The 24,603-nt window shown below is 41.5% G+C and overlaps 1 protein-coding gene across 5 annotated transcripts in view; it reads right to left on the bottom strand.

Moving 5' to 3' along the window:
• Positions 1-24,603, bottom strand: part of LOC126248154 (ATP-binding cassette sub-family B member 6) — a 129,285-nt gene that overhangs the window by 94,506 nt on the left and 10,176 nt on the right. For all 5 annotated transcript variants that reach the window (XM_049948896.1, XM_049948894.1, XM_049948892.1 and 2 more), the window contains exons 2-8: positions 21,217-21,546; positions 17,685-17,884; positions 13,108-13,255; positions 12,826-13,009; positions 12,529-12,695; positions 4,397-4,634; positions 1,679-1,854 (exon numbers count right to left, since the gene is read on the bottom strand). In XM_049948896.1, the coding sequence (XP_049804853.1) occupies positions 1,679-1,854; positions 4,397-4,634; positions 12,529-12,695; positions 12,826-13,009; positions 13,108-13,255; positions 17,685-17,884; positions 21,217-21,513 (1,410 nt within the window). In that variant the 5' untranslated portion in view covers positions 21,514-21,546. The remainder of the gene's footprint in view (positions 1-1,678; positions 1,855-4,396; positions 4,635-12,528; positions 12,696-12,825; positions 13,010-13,107; positions 13,256-17,684; positions 17,885-21,216; positions 21,547-24,603) is intronic.

Genomic DNA, 24,603 nt, shown 5'->3' with positions numbered 1-24,603 from the left:
ACATACTTTAATTGTAATTGCCATTTCCTAGGATCTCTGGTTTTGGAGGGTCTGAGCATTTTATTTGTTTCTTATTTTGGCAGGGGGGGGGGGGGGGTATTTGGACGTATCCTGGCAGATGGTGGGTGACTGTTAGCTGCTCAGCTTTTACATTATTCTGTAGATGATTGGTCTGCATTTCGATTGCCATTTCAGCACGAGGACTCCGCTAGCTCACCCGGTACTACAAGTAACAGTATCACATGCATGTTCAACAGGATTTTATTTTTGACATCTGCTACGTAGCAAAAATTAGCTGATTATGAATGCTGGGTCATTCCGTACTATCTTTTTGATCTGAAAGTGACTTAATTTTGTGAACTGCACCTGATGATACACCTAAAATGCTGTGAAAGGATTATGCCTTAAATAAAGGTGTTACAGGTAAAGTGATCTACCAAAATGGTGTATCTAGATTGTGGCTGCCGTAACTTCCAAGTCCGCCACTGGGCCATAATCTTTGCTTCCAGGGCAGAATTAGCTTCAGTGCCAGTCTTCAGTAGCGCACCACACAGAAGTTTGTTCAAAAGGGCATTTTCATCCTGGACCTTTCTTCATACTGCTTCAGTAATATTGTCAAAGGAATGTTATGCAGTTACACAACATAAAATCTTCACATTTCATATTATATGTGTATCTAGGTTGTGTTGGCCACATCCAGGTGGGTGCCCAAACGTGTAGTATTACAATTTGATACACTTTGGAGTGTCGTCTTCTCTACAGCGACATTCTTTCAATGCATTCCAAATTAGAGGCGTAAGGAATGCAACCTATTGAAAAGTCTGTGTCTTCTTGAGGTTTGCAACTGTCTTAAACTAACACATTGCACGATGCTTAGTAGTTGTAGTAGTAGTAGTAGTAGTAGCAGTAGCATGTTCAACTTTTTTTCAGCACTGACCCTTCATATCTGACAATGAATGAGCCCCTGATTACAGGCTACGATCAAAAATAAGAATGTACTCTACTACTATTGTGCACTTGGTAATTGTTCCTACACTCTAACCTCACCCTGTTGATTCCCTCATTGCTTACAAATACAGAGAATGTATTCCAAGTCTCAGTGGAAGTGCTACCTCTGTTATAGAACAAAGGGCTTCTGATGATCTTAACAGTATTCCTCATCAGAGTAATAATCAAGTTGAAATTACTTGTAGCAGCTATGTGGGCTTAAATACTGATAGTTAAGTTTTTGACACAGTCTTATTGCTTGTATAGGACACTTTTAGTCACACTGATTATTTTGTTCATCTTTATCTGCTTCCTTTCCCCAATTCTTTTATAAGTTATGAAATCACATCATTCATCCTGAAAGACATCTAAATATATGAGCAAGTCTTCAGTTTTACAGGAAATATGCAGATAACATTGTATTTGAGAATGAAACAGTGACCCTGTAGTGATGTGTATGCTGTAATGCAATGCCAGAGTTCCTAAGTGGGAACAATGTACAATGTGTGTCAAATACTGTATAGGCTGGCACCATCAAGGTCCCTGTTCGGGTGTTCAGATAAATGTTCCGGTTGGGAACAGCTTTCCTAATGGTTACTATCTAGTTGCTAATGAAAGACATATATGGAAAAATGTTTGAAGCTGAACTGCATGTGAGGTATATCTCTGTTAATAGTACCCCAGTACTCACCTGGTAATGCAAGATTGCCTTTTTGAAGCATTCTACTTCGTAGCTCTCTGCTCCATAATACTTCACAGTTTCAAAATTGAGCAATGAATCTACACTTCTGGCTTTCTGAGCATTATCTGCCAAATTCATACTACGTTGGAATTTTGTGCGCCATTCTGTTACGAACACTGTGCTCACTGAAAGAAAAACCATCAAAACACTTACATAGGTATCTCACAAAACTATAGCATCACTAAACTGAACAAAATCGGTATCTAGTTACTGATAACTGACCTTTTACATTACACTATTTGTCCTAGTAAACCAGATGTGTGTGTGTGTGTGTGTGTGTGTGTGTGTGTGTGTGTGTGTGTGTGTGTGTGCTGCTGCTGCTGCTGCTGCTGACAAATGGCCGAAAGCTATAATTGTGTGAATCTTTTTTTGTTGTGCCTATCACGACTCAGCATCTCCGCTATATAGTGAGTAGCAACTTTCATTCTCTGGTATTGTTACATTCCATCCTGGATTTTCCATTGTTTGATGAAGGCCTTATTTTATGGACATGCCTCATACATACCCAATGCACCATGAGGAGTTGTCAAGGGTTGTTAAGTAGTGGCTCATCAGTCTCATTAGAGAGACTGGGTATGAGGCAGGTTCTGGGAGCACCTATACCCAATATGGTGGCAGCATCAATGATAGTGAAGTAAGTAGGTCTCACTGGACCATACACTGCACCTCCATAATCTAGTCAGAGTATTATGAAGCCTTTTAAACTGGAGCACATATACCCATTCTGTTCTCCAAGAACTATGGCTAAATCACATCGAACTGTTTAATGCCTTGAGGGCCCTTGTCTCGGATCTTTTAGGTGTGGCACCCACATCAGTTTATAATCAAATATGATGCTCACAAACCTCACTAACTCTATAATAATATTATAGATTTCGTGAGATAGAATGGCATCGCTCGTTTCCAAGGGAACATCACAACATCCATTGCAAATTACTTTCGGGTAAAACCGAATTCGATGGTTTGCTGCAGGCAATAAGAAGGTCAAATATTTAAAATTATCATTAATTATTACCTCTTATCCAGTAATTACTTTACAGACTTAATCACAGTTATTATCAAGAAACTACTGTACGACAGATTTTTTGGTATTAATGGTCAGCTGCTAATAGTCTTTTGGTCAGCGTTGCCGATTGGATTCTCGCTCAGGTGGGTGATTTATTCCACTCGGGACTGGATGGGCACATTGTCACTGTCACCGACGTACAATCTGCCGAAGTGACCTCAAATAAAAAGACTTGCACCAGGCACCCGAACTCCCCAGAAGTAGGACTCCCGACCAAAAATACACTATGTGATCAAAAGTATCCGGACATCTGGCTGAGAATGACTTACAAGTTCGTGGTGGCCTCCATCGGTAATGCTGGAATTGATTAGGGTGGTGTTGGCCCATTCTTAGCCTCGATGACAGCTTCCACTCTCACAAGCATATGTTCAATCAGGTGCTGGAAGTTTTCTTGGGGAATGGCAGCCCATTCTCACATAGTGCTGCACTGAGGAGAGGTATTGATTTGATCGGTTAGGCCTGGCATGAAGTCAGCGTTCCAAAACATCCCAAAGGTGTTCTGTAGGATTCAGGTCAGGAATCTGTGCAGGCCAGTCCATTACAGGGATGTTGTTGTTGTGCAACCACTGCCACAGGCCATGCATTGTAAACAGGTGCTCAATCATGTTGAAAGATGCAATTGCTCTTCAACAGTGGGAAGCAAGGAGGTGCTTAAAACATCAATGTAAGCCTGTGCTGTGATAGTGCCATGCAAAACAGAAAGGGGTGCAAGCCCCCTCCATGAAAAACATGACCACACCATAACACCACCGCCTCCGAATTTTACTGTTGGCACTACACACACTGGCAGATGACATTCACCGGGCATTTGCTATACCCACACCCTGCCATCGAATCGCCACACTCTGTACCGCAATTCGTCACTCCACACAACGTTTTTCCATTGTTCAGTCATCCAATGTTTACCCTCCCAACACCAAGTAAGTCGTCATTTGGCATTTACCAGCCCGATTTGTGGCTTATGAGCAGCCGCTCGACCATGAAATCCACATTTTCTCACCTCCCGCCTAACTGTCATAGTACTTGCAGTGGATCCTGATGCAGTTTGCAATTCCTGTGCGATGGTCTGGATAGAAGTCTGCCTATTACATATTAAGACCTTCTTCAACTGTCAGCAGTCTCTGTCAGTCAACAGATGAGGTTTGCCTGTACGCTTTTGTGCTGTACCTGTCCCTTCACCTTTCCACTATCACATCGGAAACAGTGGACCTCAGGATGTTTAGGAAAGTGGAAATCTCGCGTACAGACATATGACGAAGTGACACCCATCACCTGACCACGTTCAAAGCCCGTGAGTTCCACGAAGCACCCCATTCTGCTCTCTCACTATGTCTAGTAACTACTGAGGTCACTGATATGGAGTACATGGCAGTAGGTAGCAGAAAAATGCACCTAATATGAAAAACATATGCTTTTGGGGGTGTCCAGATACTTTTGAACACACAGTGTACCATGTGCAAGTTTTTTGTAATTAATGAAAGAAAATAGTGGTAAAGCTCTAGACACAATATCTTTTATATGACATACAAAAGAGGTATTACTATATGTATGACATTAAAACAAATAAGTTATGCATAATTGTCAATCTTTTTCAAACTTACCAATATACAGGATCATGGTGGTGAAAACTATTAAGCCAAACCAACTATTAAAGGCTGAGATGAAGAATACCACAGCAATAATTATATCCACAATTGTAGGTAATATGCTGAACAAAATGTAATTAAGTAGATTGTCTATGCTATCTGTCCCACGGTCCATTACTCTGAGTACTTCACCAGTTTTACGTCCAAGATGCCATCTTAAGCTCAGACTATGGAGATGCCTGAACAATTCCACCTAAAATTTAAATGAAAAGAAAACTTATCTTAGGATCCAACATATGTACAGCACTACATGTTAACCATAAGCAGTAGACACAGATAAATGTTACAGACTGGTAATGTATTAGAACTGCTCACAACACTTGATAGAATTCCTTTAAAGTCAGAACAAATAAGGGCCACAAATGCTTGCACATAATTAGAATCAAAAGTTGGGTCATGTAACACGTAGGTGTGAGTGTTAACCAAATATTACTGGTACGATCTGAATAGGAAACATTCAGTACTTTTCACTATGATATCATTCCGAACAGCACAGAAACCATACACTTTAGTACCATTTGGTGAAGTCTTCAGTGTGTGTGTGTGTGTGTGTGTGTGTGTGTGTCTGTGTGTGTGTGTTTACCCTGATCTGATTACTGTCTTCCTTCCCTCTTCAAAATGAGAAACACAGGATTTTACCACTACAGTGTTCTAATGAGCCATTCCATTCATGTGTTACTAAAGATCTGATCTGTCACCACTGCTGCTGCAACAAAACCTGATGCATGGCAATTAGAATTTTAGTAAATTTATTGCTCACAAATTCCCCATTGGGTACTTCATGTACCATTTTGCAAGTAGATTTAACTCTATATACCAGTAGTGTAAGTTTATTTGTGCACAGACAGCGAGACAGCTACCCACACCTGACCATCCTACTTGCTACTTATCCATTATGACATTGCAGTAATCCAGCACTCAAATGCATATAAAACCATAGTGACAGCATAAACTGCAGTATGTCTCATCTGCAAACATGACTTGTTGCCAAAAGTGTGCCACTGCTTGAACACTGCTTTTCATTACAGTGCAAGAAAATTAGAAATGAGGATTGAGGAAACTACCAACAAACAAATGCTTGCATAAAGGATTGCAGTAGATGTTCTCAAAATACATAAAAATGTCATTTTTATCATTGAATCTATTTTGTTCTTAGCTCCCATAATAAAATGATTAGCTTTTCCTTCTTGGACGATAAGCTGTTTCTCATCCTGTTGTTCTGACACTGTGGTCCTCTTAAATTTTTGTTTATCTCATTGTCTTTAGTCCACCACTGAAACAGTTGAGGTGAGCCTGTTAGTCATCTCTCTGTAGTTTGCTTATATCGTGTGATGTCTGGCACTGACATGGCGCACACACACTGCTGCCAGACACCGATGACAATAGTTTCCTTTGCTTGTAAACAACCATGTACTTATACAGCCCACAGAAACTCTCCAGTGCCCAACCATACATATTCAGTTCATTAACTGCTCTGTATTTTCCATATCTTTTAAATTTCATTTTGACAATCACTTCATGCTACTGTGATATTCACTGATACAACTCTCTCGGTAAAGTGACCTTGTCATCTAGTGAAAGACTTCTTATAAAAAGCAACGAAATGCTTTTTAATGGTTTTTTCTATATCATTAGACTGATGTCATCATACACATCAATGATAATCACCTTACAGAAGTGATTACAGCATGTTATCACCACTGGAATCACAGCAGCCAATGATTTGCAGCAAAATTGTCAATTTATTGAGCTTACTGAAAGCCTAATGCTGTACTGAGTAAACACATCCATCATGAATTCTTCAAATTTCTTTAGATTTTTTACTTTGTGCAATGGTGCTAACGTGAGTCTATACATCAGTTAACTTTGATCATGAGCTTACAATCATTTCAGAAACTTTCATTGGAGTCTTATACTTTCTGCAAATTACCAGCACGTAAGAAATAGACACTTAAACATAGGACCTCACCCATACCAAACAAATCTGTGTTTTGTAAATCAGAAGAATCAAAGAGAAGGTCCAAAGTACTTAAAAAAGATCGTATTACACGGTTCTGTCACATTAATGTGTCCACTTGTCAAACGCCTGAATAAGCATATTTTGCAGTGCGGACATGCAGAGAGAGAGAGAGAGAGAGAGAGAGAGAGAGAGAGAGAGAGAGAGAGTCAACGAGGTTCTGAAAGGTACCAACAGCGATGTGGAGCAGTGCCAACTACAATGCTATGGCCAGCTGTGCTAGATTTCACTGTTAAGGATTTATGACGCAAATAGCCTGATCCCGGTGGTTCCACAGATTCTCAAATGGGTTTAAATCTAGGGGTCGGGCAGAGGGTAGGGGACTACGGTAAACTCATCCTGATGCTCTTAAAACCACACATGGACCTGCAAGCTGTGTGACATGTTGCATTGTCCTTCTGGCTGATGCCACCCCACTGAGGAGAAACAAACTGCATGTAGGGGTGGACATGGTCCCCAAGGATAGACGCATACTTGCCTTAATCCATTGTGCCTTCCAGACAGACAAGATCACCCATAGAAACATCACTCAGACCATAATGCTCTCCCCCCTGGCCTGGATCCTTGCAGGGTGGTACACGCCAAAGGCCATCAGTCTGATGGAACATAGAATGTGGTTCATCTGAAAAGGTTGCTTGTCACCACTTACTGGATGCCCAGTTGCAGTATTGATGTGCAAATTCCAGCCTCCATCACCAATAAACAGCAGTCAGCATGGCTGCATAAACCAGGTACCTTCTACAGAGGCCCATACACAGCAACAGTCAGCGGACGGTCATTGAGGAGCCATGGCTGGTAGCCCCTTGGTTCATCTGGGCAGTCAGTAGCTGAACATACTACGAGGTGTGGCTAGAAAAAAACCGGACTAGTACTGGTGAAACAATAAAACGAATGCAATAAGGCTGAAAGTCGCGTGGCCTGTCACGTGACTCTCGCTCCGCCTACTGCTCGAGTTTCATCTGCCTCCTGCACTCAGTCTACCCGTGGCGTCTGTTTTAAGTAGTTGACGTTTTGTCTGTGCGTCGGAAAATGTTGAGTGTACAGAAAGAACAGCGTGTTAACATCAAATTTTGTTTCAAACTAGGAAAATCTGCAAGTGAAACGTTTGTAATGTTACAACAAGTGTACGGCGATGATTGTTTATCGCGAACACAAGTGTTTGAGTGGTTTAAACGATTTAAAGATGGCCGCGAAGACACCAGTGATGACACTCGCACTGGCAGACCATTGTCAGCAAAAACTGATGCAAACATTGAAAAAATCGGTAAACTTGTTCGACACTTTCCTTGTCAACTCCTGTTAACTCAGACACTGCTCCGATTGTTAAACGGCGATCTTGTCGAACAAGTTTACCGATTTTTTCAATGTTTGCATCAGTTTTTGCTGACAATGGTCTGCCAGTGCGAGTGTCATCACTGGTGTCTTCGCGGCCATCTTTCAGCTCGATTACAGGGTTGCAGCCTCAGTGGTCAATTTGGCTACCTATCCCGAGTTGGGTAGCCCAACATCACAAGCAGTTACAGAAAGAGTGGTTTCCTATAATCACCAACTAATTCTGTCAAAGAGTGAACTGGTTGTGGCAGTAAAATACACTTTAAAAATGCAGTACAAAGGAATTATCCAAGTGGGATGTAAATTTGTAGACATGATTTATGTGTATAGACAAACAAATGATCACAATTTCAGAAAACTTGGACAATTTATTTAAGAGAAACAGCTTCACAAATTGAGCAAGTCAATAAGGTGTTGGTTATACAAGCAGTTATTTTGGCTTGGCATTGATTAATTGAGGTGTTGGATATCCTCCAGAGCTATATTGTGCCAAATTCTGTGCAACTAGTGTGTTAGATTGTCAAAATACTGAGCTCATTGGAGGGCTCTGCTCATAATGCTCCAAATGATCTCAACTGAGGAGAAACCCAGCGACCTTGCTGGCTGAGATGGGGTTTGGCAAGCACGAAACAAGCAGTAGAAACTCTCACTATATGCAGGCGGGTATTATATTGCTGAACAACAGGGTACAGGCTACAGGGTACAGACTTGTCGATGTACTGCTGTACTGTAAGGGTGACGCGGATGATGACCAAAGGGATCCTGCTATGAGAAGAAATGGCACCCCAGTCTCCAGATAAATCTTTGGCCTGGAATCTCACTGACTGGTGTAGAATTGTCTTTAACGGCGAATTCCGCTTCGAAATGAGCCCCCATCACCAGCAAAGATGTATTTGGAGGCGTCCCAAACAGTGGGGGGTACCAACCTGACTCACCCACCGTATTACCCTAAAAGCAAGAATTGTGGTCTGTGGTGTCATTTCTTTCAATAGCAGGATTTCTTTGGTTGTCATCCACAGCAGCTTTACAGCACAGCGGTACGTTGATGATATTCTATGCCCCATTTTGTTGCCCTTCATGACAGCCATTCGTAGGCTTACATTTCAGCAAGATTATGCCCACTTCCACACGGCAAGAGTTTCTACTGCTTGTCTTCCTGCTTGACAAACCCTACCTTGGCCAGCAAGTTTGCCAAATCTCTTACCAACTGGGAAAGTTTGGAGCACTATGGGCAGGGCCCTCCAATCCGCTCATGATTTTGATGATCTGATGCATCAGTTGCACAGAATTTAGCACGAGATCCCTCAGGAGGGCATCCAACAACTCTATCAATCAGTGCCAAGCCGAGTAACTGCTTGCATAAGGGCCATAGATGGACGAATGCGCCACTGACTTGCTAAATCTGTGAAGCTCTCTCTCTTTAATAACTCACGAATTTTTTTCTGAAATTATAATCATTTGTTTGTCTGAACACACACATTTCATCTACCAATTTCTTTCATATATAGATAACTCCTTTGTGGTGATTCCTTCTTTTTGAGTGTATAAGAATGTGCCAGTGAACCAGAATTATTAGTTGTCGATTCTGCCTCAGCATCTAATATTTTTGGACTGAACACTTAAGGCATTTGATTTCAAAGCTGCAGATCATGTTAATTTAGTGATAAACAGTTGTTTGAGCTAACGTTAGGTAAAGTGAGAGATTTTCTGGCTTACGTTCAGCTTAAGCCACCAGCGACCTCAAAGTTTGGCCATGCTCACCCTTTCCCATTTGCTATGAGATATGTAGTTAAAGCTGAATTAGACATATTTGCTATGAGATGTGTAGTTAAAGCTGAATTAGACAGACTACAGGAATTAGGGCTTATTTCACCTGTAGCATCGAGCCACTGGGCAACACCATTGGTAGTGGTTAAAAAACTCAATGGAGCAATTCAGTTGTGTGGCAATTTTGAATCCACAATTAACACCCAGAGTGAGGGGGACATTTATCCAATTGTTCATACTGAGGAGTTATTGGGGAGACTGGCAGTTGGGCACTATTTTCTGAATACTGATTTGCAAGATGCTTATCTGCAGTTGCCCCTCAATGCTGAGTCACAGCAATTGCTCGTTATCAATATGCCATTTGGCTTATGTAAGTTTACCAAGTTACCTTTTGGTGTTGCTCAGCCCCTGGAATTATTCAGCATTTTATTGAGTACAGAATTTGTCATATCCTGAAGTGTGCAACTTATCTGGGTGATTTAACTGTGACAGGTACCACTAGGGGATAATATTTGTAAAACTTAAAGGCAGTGTTTCAGGCACTGGAGGACAGTGGTCCGTATTGTTAAGTTAGGAAAGTGTACTTTTTTGCATCCACTGTGAAGTATTTACGACATTTCTTAATTAAGGAGGGAATTAAAATCACTATGACCACGTCAAAGCAATTACTCTGTTGCCCATCCCTCTGAACTTAAAGAAGCTGCAGTCATTCTTTGGCAAGATAAACTATTACAATGAATTCATGCCAAATGCCTTAGAGTTCTCTCAACCTCTCAATCAACTTCGCACGAAAGGTGTGAAATTTGTTTGGTAAGATGCTTGTCAATGAGCTTGTTTGTGACAAACACTATTTACACACTGCTCCTTTGATCGACAGAAAAGCTTAATACTGGCTGTCGACACATCACAATATGTGATTGGTGCCTTACCATCCCACAGAAATCCAGATAGATCAGAGCAACCAATTGCCTTCGCATCCAAGACTATCTCGCCCACCCAAACGGATCACTCCCAGAGAGAGAGAGAGAGAGAGAGAGAGAGAGAGAGAGAGAGAGAGAGAGACACTAGCCATAGCCTATGGTGTTAAGAAGTTTCATTTTCTACTACACGGCAATAATTTCACTTAGTCACAGGTCATAAACTGTTGGTATCATTAGCCAGACTTCCTGACAAGACTGGTCAGAGACTACATCATTGGGCAGTATTCCTTAGCAATTATTTTTATGATATTCATTTTTGAACCATCGCACAACATGCAAATGCTGGTTCATTTTCCATGTTGTCCACTGGTCCTGATATGGAGTTTAATAGGGAGGAAACAGTTTGTTTTGAGCTTTACTATTCATTAAGACACAATCCTGCAAGATTTTCCCACCACCACCAAGGAAGCAGCAGCAGCTGCAAGTCAGAAATCAGTGTTGCTGCAGTGGTTCAATCAGCATGGCTTGTGCACCTTCCTAAGGACACCCATCCCAATTTTCCATCTTACTTCAGTATGAAAGAACGTCTTAATGTACGTCAGGGAGTGTTGTTGCCTACAATTAAGAATGACAAGTGCCACACTGTAGATACAACTTCACTCTGTCCACGGGTCCTCCAGCTGTCACATTCTTCTCACTGGGGCATATTTCATTTGAAAGCATTAGCTTGACATCATGTACATTGGCCTGTGATAAGCACTCATATCAAATGTGCAGTGAGACAGTGTCTCATCTTATCACAGAACCAGGTGGACCCTCCCAGAAAGCTTTTGTGGTGGCATCAACTGTCTCAGCTGTGGGATAGAGTGCACGTGGATGTCACCAGTCCTTTTCAAGGGGAATTGTGGGTGACACTGGTGGACGCCCTATCCAATACTCCCTACACAGCACAGGTGTCTACCACAACAGCAAGATCTACTATCAGGGCACTCCCAACTATATTTGCAACAAAGGGTGCATTAGTCATGCTGGTCTCTTACAATGGCCTCCAGTTTACGGCACCAGAGTTTCAGGTGTCCTGTTGTCAGAATGGTATCAGTCATCTAACCACCACTCCCTTCCACACAGCTTATAACTCCAAGCCAGAGTGGAGGGTCAGGTCGCTTAAGACCCAAATGTGATAGGTGGGGCAAACTAAGCCAGTAAGTGAGGCTCTTTCACATTTCTTAGCCACATACCACACCACCCTGGTAAATTGGTGCAGTCAGGTGGAGATGTTGCAGTGACAACAGCCCAACACATTGTTGGATCTCTTGCATCCTACCCCCAACGCCCAGTAGCCATATTTTATGCCCCACTTCCTGAAGACTTTGTTGGTCTAGACTTGTGTACTGTTTTGACAGGTTAGCTCGCTGGTCATTAGAACTCACTGTTGACAACTTTGTTAGGCCCAGACATAGTGTAGTGTCTTCCTCAAGCTTGTGAATTTATACTTTTTAACCCATACACCAGGAAAGAGTTGCTAAATTTGTCTAACAGCCTTCACAGTCTCTCATAATACAGCTTCATTGGAGGCCATCCAATCTCAAGAGTCAGTCATTTTTGCCCTGTCAGTGCAGTACTACAACAGCAAGATCGTGCACTCAAATTTTGTACTACATTTCAGCTGCATGGTTTAGTAAGAGGGGACAAGTCAACAAATACAAGTAGAAAGCAACCACAGCAAAACCCTCCTCAGTCTCATGATATGTAACTACAGCAACAAGGATGAAGCCAGTATAGCACTACTGTAAGAGTGGCACCTTTATTTCTAATATATGCAACTCTCGTCATGAGGCTCATACTTGCTCTGTTTCTGGTCTCTAATCTGTATACAGCTTTCCATTGACACCAAATATATATAAAAGTATAGATTTTAATGTATACTGCAAGTATCATGTCTCATTACACACTATCACATAAGCGTATTTTTGATTGTTTCAATTATTTTATGTTATTGTGACACAAAACAATACCTCATGCTACACACCCGTGAGAAAACAGTAACAAACCTCTATTTCACGTGTAGTGTACTGCTGAACACGTATCCACAGAAAGGACCGTAAATTATTTAATAGTCCCATTCCTCCGGTCCCTCCACCTTGTAGAAACTTAAATGCTACATATGTTAATATATAGTCCCAACGAAACAAAACAGGTTCGTCTGCCATGCTGTCAACTGCAACAAAAACCCCAACGCATGATCTAATAAATATAGTACACAGTTAGTTGTTAACTTACTTGCTACACCATATTATGATATATGTGATGAAGATGACGACATGGTTTGAGGGACAGAAAATACTAACCTATTAATTTGCTGTAGATAGGGACATAGAGATTTATAATACGGCCTCCTGCTAGGAGTAGTAAGCAAAAAATAACTCTCAGTTCCAGCAGAATACTTTTCTTTGGCCATAAGAATGGGAAAAGTTTCTTTAGCTTACTCCAAAAATTCCTGAATGTGGAACCCTGAGAAGTGGTGTCATTTCCCTGTAAAAGTAAACATTTAATATTATTACAATAGTAATATTTTTTCTCATACATGCACATACTTTCCTAAATCAAAGTTAAATGGCACAATAACCTACCATGGAGATACGTAGGTCATTGTGAGAATGCAGCTGAGAGTAGCTTGATGGTGATAAAACACCTGGTGCACAGAACCCAAGAATAAAAAGTGCAAAACAGCCTGTGTACCTCAAACCAAATAAGACCAGCTCAATTTTCTCAGATAAACTGAAAATGAGAGGAAAAAAAGTCAGTGTCATTGATATCATCCGTCTGATAATTTCATAATCAAAAATATTCATAGTTTTCAAAATTTTCATGGTTGTCTACGAAGGTTTTTGTGGCATGTTAATGCAATGAAATCTCCACACGTTACTTGCTGTATAAGATCACACTGTAAGCACAATGTTCTGAAAACGCTCTTCTCTTGTGCCATCTTGTGAAGTCTGTGAAAGCAATTTTCAAAATGGCGACACTATTTGTGTGTGTGTGTGTGTGTGTGTGTGTGTGTGTGTGTGTGTGTGTGTGTGTGAGAGAGAGAGAGAGAGAGAGAGAGAGAGAGAGAGAGAGAGAGAGTAGCCTTCCCGAAAGTTTGTGCTCACACTATAATCTCATGAGGCAAGATACCTGTGAACATTTTATTGCAATATTCAACCAATAATAAGATAAAAGCCTTTAAAATTGTGGCTTGTTGACCACTGATAAAAATGTGAAGGAATCATCCACTCCAACAAATGTTAAGGTCTTTAGATGTGTGTGCAATCTCACTCACCCCCCCCCCCCCCCCCAATTCCACAATCACCTCAAACCATTCTAAGAAACCACCTGAGGCTATATAAACCTACTCCACATAGCATAGAGTCCAGTTCCTAATTTAGGTTATGATTAAAACCCACAGTATAATTCAGTGCAGCAAATTCGTGCATCACTCTCAAACCTCAGTCTATTCAATTCACGTTAGTTATTGGCTGCAGTTGTAAAATTCAATCTCCTGTGGCGATTGTATTCTATATTTGTCACATTGTAAAATTAAATGGTTGGTTTTAAAAGATAGACCGGAGTGTAGGCTTAAAGGTGTTGCAACAAAATCTTGCACTGGAAGTTCAAAGGTGGTTCACCCAGAAAATGTGGCATCTCCCTCAAGGATTTCCGACAGAGATTCAAAAAGGTGATGTAATGACTCCAAGCTTCACAGTTTCAAGCAGTAAGAGATCTAACAAATCCCTACAGGTGAAAAAATTATAATGACTTTCATGAATTTCAGATTTGCTGATTCTAACAGCTCACTTCTCAGTGTGTTATGTACTAAGGTACTTCTGAATAGTTCCATGGTAGCTGCTAAGATGTGCTGACATTTAGAAAATGCTGTTGACGATGTAGGCTTCAATCCATAACCATGTTTGAGGTAGGGAGGGATCCATAACCATGTTTGAGGGAGGGAGGGAGGGGAAGTGAGCGAAAGACCAGTGGCAGAGAAAGTGCAATATGCAGCACTAAAATAAGTGAGGGAACCATAATTAAGAAGGCTCAGGTCATGGGCTGCAAGAAATTGGTCAATAGAGGATAATGGGCATTAAAATCCACAAGGTGGAGGAAGGGAAGGGAGGGGGAGGGCAGTTAGGGCAGAAGGTGTAAGTGACATGTCAGGAGGGAGACAGAGACTGCAATCCATGACCGCAGAGTCCAAGCAGACCCAGACGGCAACTGCTTCCAATGCGGTATGAAGGGGGAACCATGTATTAACATCATCAGTATGGACCAACGTGCAAACACCACAGGGATCTGCAAAGAGCCACCCCTTTTTCCAACAGAAAGCAGGCAATCCACGAAGGGTCAGTGAGTGAGCATCGGCAATACAACATTCCTGGAGAATGACACAAGCTGCCGAGTAAAAGGAAATAAGGGATTGCAACTCCGAGAGGTGACAGTAGTATCCATTACAGTTCCATTGAATAAGCATGGAATGGGAATCCAAATGAGAAGTAAATGGGCTGGGGCCAATCATGCTGCCAGGTCAACATTCATTACCAATGAGGATGGGAAGCATCCATAAATAAGAGGTCAGACTAGGGTTCCAAGGGGAGAGTTTGGAACTTCTGAGGGCACCGGAGGGGCCTTCTCCTGGAATCTATGTTTTTTCTCCTTGCCCTTCTGTTTTATCAGTCAGGAAGGGCAGGGCACAGAGGGAGAGCAGGTTTCTGTGCGAGGTCCAGAACTGACAGAATGGGCAACCTTGGGGCACATGGACTGTGTGACCCACAGCCAAGTTGTGGTAGCAGGCCTCTAGCCTGGGAGACAAAGGGGGATGGGAGGGGTCCCGGCAGGGAACCCCATCACCAGCGGGCACCGAAGTAGGGGGGACACTTCTCTGGCCAATAAGGGTGTGTGGCACTGGAAGGGAGGGCATGGGAACCGCAGGGGAAAGGGGGAGGAAAGAGGTGCAGCACTGGAGTAATGATAGAGGGGAGGGGAAGGACGTAACAAGAGTAGAGTTAGAGGTCATCGACACAGCATGAAGTCTGTCATATTTCAGACGAGCCTCAGTGTAGGACAAATTATCAAGGGACTTATACTTCCATATCTTCTCCTCCTCCTCCTCATAAACCAGCCAGTCTGGCGAGTGTGAAGAGTGACTGTAGTGACAATTAACACACACGGGTAGTGGAACACAGGCTCCTCCCGTGGGGTGGGTGTCCACATTCACCACACAGAGGGTCCGTTGTTTAGTGGGAAGGTGTGCCCAAAACTCAAGCACCAAAAAAACCTCATGGGTGGCAGAACATATGGCATCGCTTCAATCATAACGATAACACGTAACCTTGACCTTCTCCGGGAGGGTATCTCCCTCAAATGCCAAAATAAAGGTGCCGGTATCAGTGCAGTTGTCCTGATACACCAAACAAAACGAACACCCCATCACTCCAGATTGGCTCGGAGATCGTTATCAGTTGGAAGGACGAGAGCCCTATGAAAAATGACTCCCTGAACCATATTCAAAGACTGGTGTGGAGTAATGGACAACAGGACAAAACAAGATGGTCACAGGCATGAAGAAATGCAGATTTGGCAGCAGAGGATGCTTTTCATCGACAGCGAACCCAGCTGCATCTTACTGAGAGACTCCACTTTGCCAAACTTGTCTTCAATGTTTTCCATAACAAACAATGGCTTGGTGGTGGTGAACATGTCCCTGTCTGTTCTAGTGCAGACCAGGTTGTGGGGTAAGTGTCCCCTCCCAAGCTGACAAGCCTGGCCTCCTCCAAGGGTGTAGCTCAGGAAGGGAAGACACAGGGTCATAAGAGGCAGCTTTAAATGATACATTACCAACCGAAGAGACTGCCATACAAGAACGACCAGTTTTTTGGAGATTGATGTGTTTCATAAGAAATGCATCCACCATCATACCATCCACTCTGATCAGGGGCTCTCCCCACGGGTGCCCCACAGCCGCAGCAAGGGCTGTCCGGCACAGCGGCCATTGCCGAGTTCCAATGGCCCAGAATGACCAGCAACTACTCCTTGGAACACGCGGGGAGGCAACAGTTCACGTATCAGAAGTGTGATTCCTGTGTTGTGACAGGGTTCAGCCCACTGTGTACTCAACAGGCTCCCCACACAGACTAGCTGCACGAGCTGGTGACCTAGTGAGGTGGAGGGGGTCTATGATGGGAAAAAAAAGAAGGGAGGCAGAGGGGGAGAGGTATCCATGCCACAGATGCTAGGGACAGAGTTTTCCCTAAATGACTCACACTATGGAGATAAAATTTAGAAGTGGAGGTCAAACCCCACAGGGGGACCAAAATTGACAAAAAGGAAGGATGAAAAGGAAAAGCAAAAGGCAAGGGGAACAAAACCAGAAGGAATACAAGCAACCAAGAGGACATCCAGGTCAACATAAGTAAGAACACAGAGAGAGGGGAAGGTGGCAGAAAGCAAGGAGTAACGACAGGGACAGAGGGGCATTGGGAACAAAATCCAGCCCAGGAAGGAAGAATGGGCCACAACAGCTCGGGCCTCCTGTGCACCAAGCACAAATTCACGAAAGAACCGTGAGCCCCTTGGGGGTATCAGGAGGATTATCCACCCATGACCTCTCTGGTGCCTGGGTGTGAATGCTAACCAGTATTCCACCCAAATCCACTGGGAGTGCTTTTTTTTCATTTCTTTTCTTTCTTAGGATTAGTAGGTTCAGTCCACCATCATGTCCCATGGTGGGTGCCAAATTATGTAGAGTTTATGGCTGAAAGGATTGAGGCAGCTCACAGTCCGCAGCTTGGGAACTCCAGGTACCCCAAAGACATATCCAGCCAAAGCTGAGTTCCCTGAGATACAAATCATTTGGCATGACCCAGAAGGAACTTTCAGCTTATTAACTGCATAGGATGTACAGACCATTACCCTCCATTGATATGAACCTGAATCTTATACCACACACTTCACGGGTTTCGAAAGGCTATAAATACTGCATCCATATGAAAAATATCTGATTCTTAAACGAGAGAGAGAGAGAGAGAGAGAGAGAGAGAGAGAGAGAGAGATACGTAATCACATCAACACTTAAGACATGACAAAAACAATTATGGAAAGCATTAAGGGGTGGTGAACAACTGAATATTTTTATATAATCAATTCTTACATCTAAGGCATGGGAACTTACTTTGCGAAGTCAAACCACGAATCAAGTTTATGAATGTCAACAAATACAATATTTTCCTTCACGAATGTTAAACTCCAAAACAGCAGCAATGTAAGACTGTGGCCATACGGTGGAACTGATGGTAACAAGTAATTACGCTCATCCATGAGTAGGCGCAATGCAAAACCGTATGTCACTACAGCAGAAATGCAATTAAGGATCTGTAATAAAATAATATATAGTAAGTAACGTGGAATTGTGCATATATGTGAAAGAAATGGCCTGCCTTCAACTTCTAGATATTTCACATTGTACTTGTTCTCAGTCAGTTATCACTAACGTGTAATGGGACAATAGTCAGCCCTTCTAGCTACATGTACACAACAGACTCAAGGTGAACTACCAGTCCCTGCGCCATGCACGGCTTCTTGCATTTTTGCACTCAAGATATCATAGAAGATAATGTGACTTTAATAAGGTTCATACAAAATGCAATGCCCAAAACATGGACAAATCAGAAAAATATACAAAAATAACATGGTACATAAACTGTTTTTTTCAGAATGCATTTATGTGGTGAATAAATGCATTATTTTTATCATTTATTCACCATAATCAAACAGCATCTGTCAAGATAACTGATTTGAAACTAAAAGCAACTTACAACATCTGAGTTCCCTGAGGTACAGATCATTTGGCATGACCCAGGAGGAACTCCCAGCTTATCAACATCAAATCTACACTTACAGCACGAGAAGAAACAATTGTCTGCTAAGAAATTTGACAATACAGGTAATGCCATTGAAAATGCAACAAATTTGAACTGTATTCTCACATTTCCGAATGGGTCCCAATTCTTTACAGTTCTCATGATAAACTATAAAACCCAAATTTCTTTTTTTTTTTTTTTTTCCTTTTAGGAGCAGAAACTTATGATTTAAAGTTGTCTAATTTCTATTAGTTACTTGGGAGATACATGTATATTCTCACATAAGCAGTGAAAAATTCTTATTGGCCAGTTTCTGTGTTTTATGGTATCATTTTTATTTTTTTTTTTTTTTGTGCAAGTTATTTAGAATGCCACACAGTTCTTTCCCATTTCTCTTCACAATGAAAAAGTGACTGCATAAACATTACCTATACAATTGTACATCTATACGCAACTCAAGACTGGTAGTATGTTACTCACACCCATTGAAATAGTGTAACATTTTCAACAAAACCAATTGAGACACAAAAAAAGGAAGGAGACTTTAGGCATTGTTGGCTGAAAGTGGCCAAAGAGTTGGTCAACTGCTTTAATGGAAACTGTTTTCTTGCTCCACACTCAATAGCCCCTTTCTGTGCAGTGTATGAGAATCGTGTCTGAAGTGTAAATGTTGGCTGTAGGTGACTAACATACGCATGCAGTGTGGTGTCACATTTATGTTGCCTGGTGACAAGAAAAGGGAGACGATGAAAACTGGTACCGTCATACAGCCTAGCCCTCACTAACAGAACTGAGGGGACCACTTTGTGTAACATCCCCACACAACAGATGGATCACTATCAACAGACACACATGGCCTCATTTCACGAGACACTTCAGAGAGGTTTTAAATTCAAACTTAAACACTGGCACAAAGTATGCTTATCAGAAACTTTATCCCACCAACTCTGTTCTGCTCAGTGTTTTCCATCATAATTTGACCTAGCTACCTAAAGGTCAGGCACCACCACAAAACCCACAAAGGTGGGTATTCATGATGAAATGTATAGTTTGAATTAAGTAATGTTTACTGGAACGTAGGTACTGACATTCATTTAAACAACAACATGAAGTCATATAGTTAATGAACATGTTTCTACTTTAATTGTCTGGTTAAAACAACTTACAATTTAAGTACCAAATTGTGTGTAATATTATACACAACGTTCCATTTTAATTTATTTAAAAAATGTAACTTCCTCTCTGTGGTATCCTGTGCTATCAATATATCCCGCGCTATCAATACCACACTCCACCAGCCCACATCTAGAAGTTGGCAGTAACTCATGTGACTGCAGTATCAACATGTGGCCAGCTCCGAGGCACACCTTCAGCCAGCGGGCCAGTGTCACCACAGAGCTGACAAAAAGGATGCCTCACCGAATTCCATATCATCTGTTCGTCAAGTTCTGCCTGTCTAGTGTAAACGTTGCCAGTTAGCCTCTGTAGATATTGTGGCCATCTAAATGGCATTTCTTGAGGACTCTCTTTGGACTGTGCTCTGGACTTGCTGTTATTCAAGCTCAGTAAAAGAAGTGATCAAACACTACAGGTGCAGCCCATTATTCTGCTCTCCATCTTGGAACCCACCCACTCTGTTGCATCCACCATCCAAACAACCAAACATCTGGAAATGGAAAACTACATTTGGTCACTACCAAGTTCTACTTCTCACTGTACAAACAACTGGCACAAGTATTAATTGTGTGTATTTCTTTCAGAACACTGGGCCTTCAACTGACTGTTTTTTTTTTTTTTTGTGCTTTTCAGAGGCTGTTCTTTCTAGTGATACTAATGCGTGCTTTCTTTAGTGGTTGTGCTCTATTTGCAAGCATTATTTTTGTGTGTTTCATCATGACCAGTCATGCGCAAGCACTGTCAGTATCTCAGATTGTTCAGATGCAGCAATTCGTGGAAATGACAACTCAACTGCTGTGCAAGAAAACTTAGCAGCAGCAGCAGCAGCAGCAGCAGCACCACCACCACCACCACCACGTTTCCATACTGCCATTCTGAGAACTTGATTCCGCACAAGAGTAACGGTTTGAGTACCACAAACAGCACGCCTCCGAGTTTGTGGTGCATCACGCAGAAAGGACAGCCTCAGCTGCCTTCAACTCCTTCCCACCAGTGCTGGATGGGAGCCACAGATGTGCCATTACCATTGTTGCAGTGTTAGGAACACCAGCAGTGGGAAGTGCCTCCCCTGCCCCTTTCACCTTGCCATCTTCTGGTGGGCCGCAGTGGAACTTCCAGTTGCCACTGCACCTCCATCAGTGAAAGAAGATGCTCCTTCCCTGGACATGGGTCTGCACCCTATAGCCCATTTTTTTGCTGATGTTTCCACCTATTGGCAAGACAAATATTGCGCTGTGGGCAAGAAAAATTTCCAGCTCCTGCCTCCTCAATGGAGCCATCCTACAGGATGCTGCACCAATATCCAGTCAGTCTGACAGTGAGTTCTGCCTGTCTAGTCTCAGTGTTGTCCATTAGCCTCTGTCGTCGTCGTGGATATCAAACCAGCCTATCTCAAGAAATTTCCTTGGATCGTGGTCTGGGCTTGCTGTTATTAAAGTTAAGTGAAATAGTTTCTTAAACACTGTGTGTGTATCTCAGTATTCTGCTCTGTCTTAGAACCTACCAACCCCTGGACATCCACCAATAGGATGAACAAACATACTCATTGTTTAATACATGCAATAAGAAGTTAAATAAGTACTGGGAGAGAGTGATGTGGATGGTGTGTCATAAATTTCAAGATATGCTAACACAAGATATAAATAGCTCAAAAACTGGGATACTCACCATATATCCATATATGCAACCATCATTTATTACAGTGGCTTGTAAACCAAATCGAGTTATTGCCAATACTGGCAAAAACAACATTAACAAAATCTGAATTACAAACAACTTGGACTTCGGAAGCAGTGCTGATTCCACCAGTGTTCCATAACGTCTGTACAGTCTCAGTCGCCATCCTCCTAGTAATAAAACCAGTCCACTAATAACACAGCTTGCAACTGTTTCTGTGAAACATGGTGACAGACCAGGGTGGAGCCATACTTGGCTCAGAGTAATATTTGGTGGGCAGTACAACATTCCGATCTTCGTTTATGCCTCAGCTATTATTATCTGAAAAAATTAGATAATAAAAAAATAAACAAGATCACAATTTATACAATTACCACAACTAAGTTTCAAATGTTAAGAGACAGTTATAGAGTGACAAGAATGGGGAAACAACCCGACACCTTTCTATAGGAACTGTCCTGGTATTTGCTTAATCTGTCTACAGAAACTATGAAAAGCCTAAATCAAGCAGGAGATTTGAACACTGTTGTAACGAAAGTACCACATTGAGTCAGTCACTCAGGGCGGCAGGGAGGGGGAAACTCATTTTGTACATATTTACTTGGCATTTTTCTTTTTGCTGTATGTGTTACAAATATACTAAATGAAATTGTCTGTTCTGTCCCAGGTGAAAAATAAAATTACATCGATTAAAATCATTAACACGTCAATAGTGTGCTAGAGAAGAGCAAACCATTCATGCATTCGACTATATGATTTACTAGTAATATATGAAAATTTGAGCCGGGCCGCGACCCAAACCTGGCTTTCCCATTTTACGCAAGCAGTCACTACCTACCTCAGCAAAAACTTGGTGCCTAATTCTGATAGTACACAGTTATGACCTTCTGGAAGTACAGATTTTAAACTTTCAAGCACACTGTTTGTCACTTGCTCTGCCCCAATGCAGCCGCCTAATGCTCAAGTGCAAAGTACTCTACAGCGGAGTGAGTAAAGATCTTTATGAAACACTGTTGACACTGATTCTTGAGTTTCTCCCGGCGTATTTGATAATCAAAATATCCACGGGTGTGCTGCCGGTCTATAGTGTCCAACACTATAGACCGGCAGCACACCCGTGGATATTTTGACTGTTAACACTGATAACGTGCATTGTTCATTTTGTCATAGTGTGTGGTTTCTAACCTGCAGCATTGTTATATTGTGATTCACCTCAGTGCTATTTAATTATTAATATCACTGTTGTGCATGTTTTTTTTAAGCTGACATAGTTAAAGAGAAGTATATCTGCAAGAGATGTACTATTCTTCAACACGATAGGAAGGATTAAATTTTAAACCAAAAATCGTGAACCCCATTCCCTAATTATTTTTTGGTTACTTAGGTTTCTTAATTGGTTTTTGAGGTTTTTTTTTATTTTTTTTATCTGAAGAATATTCATTACGAGGCCACTGTTAAAAAGTATTACATGTATATGTGCATGATTTTGATGTATTACATACTCTTTTTCTTTACCACTTCTCTCTCAGAAAAACATGCATTCTTGTACAAGATTACAAAACACAACAAGCAGATGTGTCCACCTGCCCCCTCCTCCTCTTCACTCGTGTTCAAGACCCCACGAATAGGGCAGCTCTAGTTGTCACTCTGCTATGCAGCACTTTGTGCTCGGAAATTTGGTGCCTTCGGTGGGACAGAATAAGCGACACACAACTGGTGTGTGCAACATTTAAAAGCTGTACTTCCTGAAGGGCACAGCCACATACTATCAGAATTAGGGACTAAATTTTCATATGAGATCAACTGCTGTAGTTGACGTCTTCCCACTGTTCATTTTTCTCCATAAAATATAAAGTTGAGTTGGTAATGTTTCCTTGTAAGGCGTACACAATAAAACAAAAGGGGAGAGAGAAAGAATGTCAGTGGAAGGATAAGAAATGATGACCACTGTTGTTGGGGGAATGGAGCATTCAAATGGATAATAAGGGTAAGGATGTTTGTGACAGTGGTAAGAAGCGGTGGTACAGTCCCATCACAAACCTAAAAAAAAAACTTTAAATCTCATAACTACACAACACTTTTACAAATGGGAATTTCCAAATCAACCAAATGGTCAAACAGAACCACTAACCCAGCAAACTGTAGCAGAGAAACATACTAAATGTCGTCAGAGTATCTTACAGTGTGGCAGATGCTGACAAGTAGACAATTTAATAGTATCAGATCTACCAGAGAGCCCAGCTCTCTGGTATTCACATTTGTAGAACACTGAAAATGGCCAGCATGAAAGTTAATAAGTAGGTCTTCTCTTCACAGTATGTCATGGGAAACAAAAATGTCTTCTGAATGGAAACCAGGACATCGACAGACTGCTTTGAAGTGAATTTGGTCCATTGAGACCAACACAATACCTACTGAAGCGCAGTCTACATACCACAACTGCCAAATGATATTCATACACATCAACACATTAAAAGTTTAGGAATTATATGTCATATATAATTTCTTTAAAAAACTGCACTATTCACACAAATCGGATACATGAACACTGTGATACCACAACAAACATATCATTCCTATCAAAGTATTTTCATCCGTCCAGCCACATTGACTTCTGAAAAATGTTGTGTCTATCTGCTACATACATTGTCACTTTATCTTTCTGTTCTCTAAAGTGAGAAATAACATAACATGTCATACACTCTATGCTAATGGTGAGATTTAAAAATGGGAAACACATTGAAGAGTGTAGAGCCCATCAACAAGAGAACTATTTCAAGGTTGATGGTAATGAGTAAGGAATAAAGGCAAATAATGAGAAAACACTACAAAAATTATGTATTTTTCAGATTTTGTACATTATATATCACTGTGTGTAATAGGTCATACCCACTCTATTCTCCATCTCCAACTCTGTCTCTCTCTTTTCAAGAAACTCATCAACATAGGAAAAACACAAAACTCTCAATACATGGTGGTTATATTTAAACTTTCGTTACCTGAGCCAGTGTAGATGGATAGCTATTTACAATATGGGCACTAAACTTTATAGGAACAATGTTCAGACTCTCCACTGCAGATTTTGCATAGCTAGTAGTGTTAAGTGTCATAACTTGCTGTTACGTGCCTGTACTGGTATGGTAATGTACAGTTGAAACACAAGCACTAGTGTGCATTATAGTTGCAGACAGCCATCACAGCTCTGGACAAGGTGACCAGTGCTTTACTGGTAAGACTATTGGTCAACAGTATTGGTCTTGTGATAATTGCTGAAGATTTTCGCTCAACATACTGCCATTAATAGAGCTTTTTAAAAAATTCTGTAAATACAACTAACTTAAATGGTAAAACTACTATCTTTTGAATTTAATAACAAAA

Source organism: Schistocerca nitens, chromosome 3 (assembly GCF_023898315.1).
Source record: "Schistocerca nitens isolate TAMUIC-IGC-003100 chromosome 3, iqSchNite1.1, whole genome shotgun sequence".
In the NCBI taxonomy this organism is placed as follows: Eukaryota; Metazoa; Arthropoda; class Insecta; order Orthoptera; family Acrididae; genus Schistocerca; species Schistocerca nitens.
The sequence above is the reverse complement of the archived record's forward strand: the minus strand, read 5'-3'. Positions and strand labels throughout refer to the sequence as shown.